General features: G+C 39.8%; 1 protein-coding gene across 1 annotated transcript in view; it reads left to right on the top strand.

Annotated features, from left to right (window-relative positions):
• Nucleotides 1–847: 847 nt before the first annotated feature.
• The window catches only part of ARF6 (auxin response factor 6), a 143,178-nt gene continuing 136,329 nt past the window's right edge, over nucleotides 848–7,696 (top strand). The window contains exon 1 of the mRNA XM_089377851.1: nucleotides 848–1,985. Coding sequence (XP_089233977.1) covers nucleotides 1,943–1,985 — 43 coding nt within the window. The 5' untranslated portion in view covers nucleotides 848–1,942. The remainder of the gene's footprint in view (nucleotides 1,986–7,696) is intronic.

Raw genomic sequence — 7,696 nt, 5'->3', positions numbered from 1 at the left:
TTAATCAATAAAAAAAACCAAAAAACATACTAAAAACTAATATATTTCATAAACAATTTATACAAATATATTTCATAAAGGGGAAGTACATTGTCATACGATCATGGCCTTGGTCACTTTGGTCTTGTGAAACGACATCACAAACACACCAACATGTTTATATTTCCCATCCAAACTGCAAGTGTCTATCTAGTTCTATCCAACGTACAAATAAAAACAAAAGCAAGTTGTTTGTAGTTGCTTGTAATTATGCACCCAAAGAAGGAAGGGTTAAGCGCTTTAGTACAGGACTACAGAACGGAAGCAATCCCGTTGGATGGCTCTCGGTTTGCCACTTAAACGTTCGGCCCCATTTGCTTACCAGTAATGGCAGCCACCGAGCGACGGAGGTGGCGTTGATGGATCAGTTTTCATTCAATTGACAAGACGTATACACTTGACACACATAAGTGTATACGTTAGCATTATACAATAGAGCAACTTGGAGAGCATTAATTAGAAAATTAATTACAATGCCTTATAATTACGTCGGTCAGTGCGCATTGGCTTCAAATGAGTCAAATCAAAAGGAAAACCTACAGAAAACAATGATATCATTAATTGAGGGTTTTCGGGGGATTAATTATTTAAAGTTTTAATTTGCAGTGTAATTTTCTTTTAATTTAAAAACCTTTCACCTCCCTCCCAATGAAGCTCAGCTGGCCGTACTCTGACATGGACTAATAAATAGCACAGTGGCACATGTCCCATCACCATCAATCCAAGAGTTGGAGCTTCCGGAAAGAATGCAGATGGAGATCGTCGGTCCACAACGGCACCGCGGGCCAATCCAACGGCGCAGAATAGCAGTCGCTCCAACACACAAATATTGCCTTTTGCTAAACTCGGCTGCTTCTTCTTTTTTCTTTCCTTCGCCTTGCTGCCCATCCGCCTTCACGCAATCTTTTTGCCAAAAGCCTGGATTTTTTGCACTCCAGTCCGCCATTGCAGCCGCTGCTGTGGATTTGCTGATGTTGATAATAGGGACACTCTGCTGGAATCCTCAAATGCAGACGAAGCGCAGGAAGAAATATGCGTGCTTGCATTTGCTTCAATGAAGAATATTTTCTTTTTCTTCGAACTGCCGTCGGATCGAGTGTCTTGGAGCCTTACGATGAACAGAACGCATGTTTCTTGCAATTTGCTGCCGAATATGCTATTCCATGCCAGCGGCAGAGGCTATAAAAAATTGTGAAGAAAAAACTTCAAACCCTGACGGTCTCGAGATCTTGATGACCTACCGAGCATAGCTTCTTTGCTTGAAAGCTTCAATAGTTGTTAGGCTTCATTTATGTATGTTTTTTTTGTTGGTTTCTGAAAGAAAGACTGTGCTGACAGTGTTTGCGAGGCTGTTTGAGTCTCGTTTTTTGGAGCTTTAGGGTTTTTGAATACGGGATCTGTCATGGAGGAGGCCGCGGAACGGGATTTGCTTTAGCTACAACAAGATTTTTGCAGAATGCGTTGCTGGAAACATAGCCGTGACGAGAATACAGTTGGGGACGCCTCGGTGTCCTTTCTTAGCCGTTAACAAATAACTCAAACGGTCCTGGACGTCGTAGGTTTGTATTTTGCAAGGAAACGGGGACAGAGCCTTGACATTGTTTGAGCAGGGATCTTTTTGGTCGAAAAGGGAACGAAGAAACGGGAAATCGGCATGCAAGACTGTGTTGTCGACTGGAAATTTAGAAAGAAAAACAGAGGGCTCAACTGTTTCTGGCGGAGAAGTAGAGACATTTGCTGGATAAAAAAAGGGTTACTGTACATAAATATCTGACAAATCTGCACCAGGGGAAGTATCTGGTGGTGGAAAAGCTGAAGTCAGGGGACACTTGGCGGAATATTGGGAAATCAAAGCTCAGGCGTTGTTCATTTTGCTATATTGTCGCCCCAAGTTTAAGGCCAAATGAGGCTCTCGTCCTCGGGCTTCGGTCAGCAGCCTCAAGAAGGTACGGGGGCCGTTGTTTCTCTTGCTTTTCTAACTATCTGAAAACTTTAATCTCCAATTTTGGGCAGATCTTTGTATGGACTCTGCGAGCAAATATAAAGTAAGATAGAGACAATGCGTGTAGAAATCATTTACTTTTTCATTTGGCTTTCATGACATGGCGGACAAATAAAATTTCCGCTAAAATTTAGCTTGAGAAGCCTAAAAAAGAAAGCTGACAAATTTAAGTATGCGGCCAATTCTATTGTTTTGGTAACACCTAATTTCTTGGAAGTGAAAATTGAATGCTTTGGTTCTTTAGCTTTTCCTAAATTTGGCCGAGCTAAACTCAAGTGCTTTTTAAATATAGTACGACTTTATCCTACACTCTGCAAACTAAGTGTTTTCTACTCTCTCAGGACAGTGCTTTTCAAATATTACTGCCCTCTCTTAGACTCGGCAAAACTAAGTGTTTTCTACTTTCTTATACCAGTATTCTCCCCGAAGAAAGTACAGTAAGATCTTTAATTGGTTGTCTTAACAAGGGCGCGCGCCTGCATTACTTTCTGTTCCTCTCGTCCTTCTGTAAATTTCTCCTGACTATTTTATGCGTTCTGTACTTTCTTCGGATGCTAGACAAAGTAGGAAAGAACATATGACGTCATAGACTGTTAAGTAAAGCACATCATATGTTCTTTCCTACTTTGTCTAGCATGATTTATCTTATATTTTTTGGTATAGACTTGTATCAGGGGGTTTCAGAAATGTGTTAGTTATACACTTACCTTGCAGCCTTTGTCAGGAATATGTGCGGTGTCTGTACCTAACGTTTTCAGCTGCAATTAATAGGCATAGGTATAGGGGATCAAAATTTGAAGGGTATATATAGCCAGAGGTTGGCATATGTTATACCCTTGTTGATGTGAAAACTGTTTTATCACTTTTCTTTTGAACATAACAGCATTCAGAAACCATACCTGTTTTGCAGGTAAAAAAATTATATCAACTCAAAGAAACAGGGGTTGCTACATGTAAATTTGGGATCTTGCGAACTGAGGATAAGAACTGAAATAAAGCCATAATATGAACATTGTCTGTTCTTATCTGCATATATACTATTGAAAAGATGATCAGAGCAATGAAAGGATATCTATCCATTCTTCTATGCACTGCTTTAAACTTTAGTGCCCTCGATGCTGTTATGATTTTCTGGTTCTTTTGCCAACTTTTTTTTGCCTGTTTTTTGTCTTCTCTGCTTCTGTTCATCTATAAAGAGGGGAGGTGTAGCCTCTTGATTAACCTTGAGCTTATTGAAAAGGGTATGTATCATTGTTTCCAAGCTTCGACCCTTATAAGTTAAAGATGAATTAAGTATAATATTCAACAATTGGCTTATTTGAGCTATTAGGCTCGGAGTTTTCGTTCCTTTGTCTATAAAATTTGGGTCTATATCGGTGTTTTAAACATTAGTTAGGCTAGAATGGAATTGGTTTTTCTAGATCGATTTAGTGAGTATGGGTATTGAATTAGCGTTTGACCTAGGTCAATATACTTGTTTAGCTCTAGATTGATGGGTTTGTGAGTAAATCGACTGATAAAGCAACACATGCTTGAAGTAAAAAGAAGTGGGAAGATGAAGGAAAAATGGAAATAATGCCCACCTCCAAACCTTAATTCATTGTCATGTATAGACACCCCCATATTTTTTCGACACTTCTTTCATTGATTGATTGTTAGAATTTGGAGTTTGCTGAGCTGCAGTGAAGAGAGTTGATATATTGCAGTGAATTGGGGGGATCATTTGGTAGCTAATGTCCCCAATTGCAAAAGTTTGTAATCATGATTTGGAGTCAAACTTATAGTGCTTTCAAGTGTGAGTGCAATTGGTTTGTCTTCAAGCACATTCACACGAAGAAGAGAAACTAGTGTGGTTATCCATTTATTGGCCAACTAGGATCTTCTCCCACATATTAGTGTCTTGGCTCATGCTTTCCATGATCCTCATGGAAGTAGTCCTTGACTCCTACACCCACTCTACTCGTTAGTGCAACCATAAGGTTAACCTTAGCTCTTGACCCATGAATTGTTGGTTCGATGTTGAATGCAGATTCGTCCACAAACAATTGTGTCTCACCCTCGCCCACAATCCATCCTCCTCCACTTGGTTATGCTAAACATATCTTAGTCTCCTTTGTTGTAAAAAGCAAACATACTTGTCTTAAAGGAGACATGAGTTTTGTGAGGCTTGCTGCTACTCTTTGAAAGCCTTTTGGTGTGTCCTTTTTCCTCAACATCACACCATCTCGCTTGATCTTGACACCCTAGTCCATGTTCCTTTAGAATACCTCCCTTTATGATATTCTTGAACAACCACCCAGTCACATCTTCTCTCCTCCCTCTTCAGGCAACCTTTTCTTTGAGTGGGACATTAGGAAAGCAACTATAGCCACGAGTACCAACGTAACAACAGATGAAGAAGGGCTCCAAGTGGAATTCCTTAATCATTGCAATAAATCTCGAGCCTTATATTGTTGTGTTTAATAACCATGTGGCATATTCAGGCTCCCCCCTTCCTGGACAAGACATATTATTCATTGATCCCACAAATTGGGGAGTTTTGATTCGAACAACCACTGGACTATCATGATGGATCATACACTCCTCAAGTTCCATGTCACAGTCTTACACTAGTGGCTTTTTGTGGAGCTGGGGAGCCGACACCTTAGGGCTATATGAGAAGCAGGTTTTGCCCAAACTTTCAAACAATTGATCACATTTTCACTTCTAGCCATTATTGAGGAGGTTCATCATCAACATTTGAAGGTCTACAATTGCTTTGTAGACTTTCAGAAAGCATTTGATACAGTTCTAGGGGAGGCATTATTCTAGAGACTCAGAGGCATTCGCATATCTACGACCCTCATGGTAGCCTATGTCACACGGTTTGGGTTTAAAGTCGTGTTCAACAACGATTAAGTTCAATTTGAATCCCATTTTTTTGATAAGTTTTGTATGAGGATGGAATATATATTTATTCATATAATATAGAAAACATAAAATGATAAGAAATCAACATTAATAATAATCATAATACATATGTAAGTAAGAATTCTGATCAATGAACATACATGAGAAACTTAATCATACATAGTCATAAAGAGGCCATAATGAGTAGAGAAATGCTGGCACATTAATAATAATCATGATACATATGTAAGTAAGAATTCTGATCAATGAACATACATGAGAAACTTAATAATACATAGTCATAAAGAGGCCATATTGAGTAGAGAAATGCTGACTGCATCCTTGTATGTCATGTAACCACGGCCTAAGAATTCTGATCAATGAACATACATGAGAAAATTAATCATACATAGTCATAAAGAGGCCATATTGAGTGGAGAAATGCTGCTGCATCCTTGTATGGCATGTAACCATGGCCTCGTAACTTGTTGCGCCTTTGTAGCCTTGACTCACGTTCATGGATGTGTACCTGTAAACTCAGTTGATGTTCCTATGCTAATGTTTGTAGCTTGCTCCACCTCAACACTGCAACATTGTAACCTTGGACTCTTGTTGTTGTAACCTTGGTTTGTGTCCTTGTATGGCCTTATGTCCTTCTAATCTCGACCCCATAACTCTATGTTTTTGCATCGCTGTAGAGAGCCCTATCGATTTGTTGTGTGATGCCAAGATCCAATCGTGTCGTTGAGTGCTTGTAACAACAAGTTGTCGTCAGGTGTGCCATTGAGGATTTGTAGTAGCAAGTTGCCATTAGGTGTGCCATCAAGGTGATCAAGTCGTTGCCGTTGGGTGTGCCATCAAGGTGATCAAGTCGTTGCTGTTGGGTGTGCCATCAAGGGGATCAATATAATGTCCTCTTCAAATCAAATTGCCCAAGGGAGGATGTAGTAACCTATTTAACCTCGTAGGCTATAGTCATTTGCAAAGGGGAGACCATTATTTGATATTACTTAGGTAACATTAGATAATGATAGTTAATTTGGGGCAAATGGAGGGAAACTTGCAATAAATGTCAAATTGAGGAAAATGGAAGGAAACTTGTTAGCCAATCAAAATTAAATTTAGTAGGGAAAACCCCAAAAGGAATCTATAAAAACAAGAGAGGAGATTCATTGTGAGCATCATGGATTGTTCTTTTCGATTTTTGGGTTGAGGCTCTTGGAGGGTTTTAAGACCCTTTTCTTTTTGATTGGCTTCGACGGTGAAAGATTCCACCCCAGCTAATCCTTATACCTTTCTGTTTACAAGGTCAAAGTTTGATTGGAATATCATTTTCCTAAGGCAACACCAAGGTTGAAATCTTCATCTCTGAGCTAGCGAGGGTTGGACTAATCAAATCTAAGGCAGCGAGATATTTCTGAGACATGTGAAGGTTGGTTCCTGAGGACGCAAGGCTAGACTAATGAAATTTGAGCCAATGAGTTAGCTCTTGAGTCAACTAGAGGTTGTTTCCTGAGGCATCAAGGTTGGAACCAATCGTGAGAGGCAACTAATTATTTTTTTGAGGCTGTGAGGAGGTTGGAACCCCATTCTCTATGGTAGCGAGGTTGGAGACTCCTTTCTGAGAAAACATAGGGTTTATCTAAGGCAACGAGTGACTCATATAGGTTTGCTTGAGGTAGAGGACAATTGGGAGTTAATTCCTTGTAACAACTGAAGATCAAAAGAGGTTGCTAGTAGCATAAAAGGTTACAAAGAGGGGCTCCAAGAGTTTAAGGGGTGCTCATTGATTGGGGTTTGAAGCAACCAGGGCAATCAACACTGCAGAGCAACCAGTGAGGACTGTTTGTGTGTTTTGTGACAACAGAGCTGAGGTAGGACTCTAAATCCGTGAGGGCTAGCTACAGTCTAGTAAGCTATGTTTATGATATCTTTGGAACTTGTAATTTTACAATTTCTTATTGAATCAACCCTAGTTTATAACAATTGTTTGTGGAATCAATTGATTGATTAAATTCTTCTCTAAATTATGAGCATTGTTGTTTCGTAGATTAGTGAGTACTATAATGCTGTTGCAAAACACAATTCTTCCTTGTATTCGTTGAAAGTCTTAGCTCAAAATTAATCTTCTCAAGAGGGATGTTACAATGGTAGCATAGTTGCACATCCTGTTGGCCTGTGAGAATATGATCTCTGGATGCTCTTGGAGAATAGGGAAAAGAAGGGTACCCACAACTCAGTCAAGGCAGACATGGAAGAGCAACCACCAAAAACTCACCCTTTTGACATCTTGGGGGAGTGAGCAAGAGGGCGACAAGGGAAACAACAAATAACTCAACTGATGGCACATGGGCTGTAGCAGATGGCCCAATTTTATGCCCAAGTTGTGCCAAATCTGAACAATGTAGGTAATAACATTGCTAATAGGTATAATGGATGTAGCGGGAGTTGGGCAGAAGGAAGCAACAACCAGAATCCTAGCCCCTTTAATGTAAACATCTTTACACAAACTAACATAGGGGCAACTAACCTTAGACCTCCACTACCCTAGTTTCTAGATGGTCAAGGAACAACAAACCAAGGATCTGCAGAATAAAATGCAGTTTTTTCAAAATACTTCTGGGAGTATGCATCACTAGGAGATGATGTTTGAGCAACCATGACCTTTATGGAGTTTAGTAACATTAAGTATAGAAATAGGTCAAGGGATCATAACAGGGCATGCAACAGAATCATGACCTACTGCGCAAGGTTGGGAAACCATCC

The sequence above is a fragment of the Pinus tabuliformis genome, chromosome J (assembly GCF_031772625.1).
Source record: "Pinus tabuliformis cultivar Carrire ecotype Pingquan chromosome J, CPIR1, whole genome shotgun sequence".
Classification (NCBI taxonomy): domain Eukaryota; kingdom Viridiplantae; phylum Streptophyta; class Pinopsida; order Pinales; family Pinaceae; genus Pinus; species Pinus tabuliformis.
Note: the sequence above shows the minus strand (reverse complement) of the source record. Positions and strands in the feature narration are given on the sequence as shown.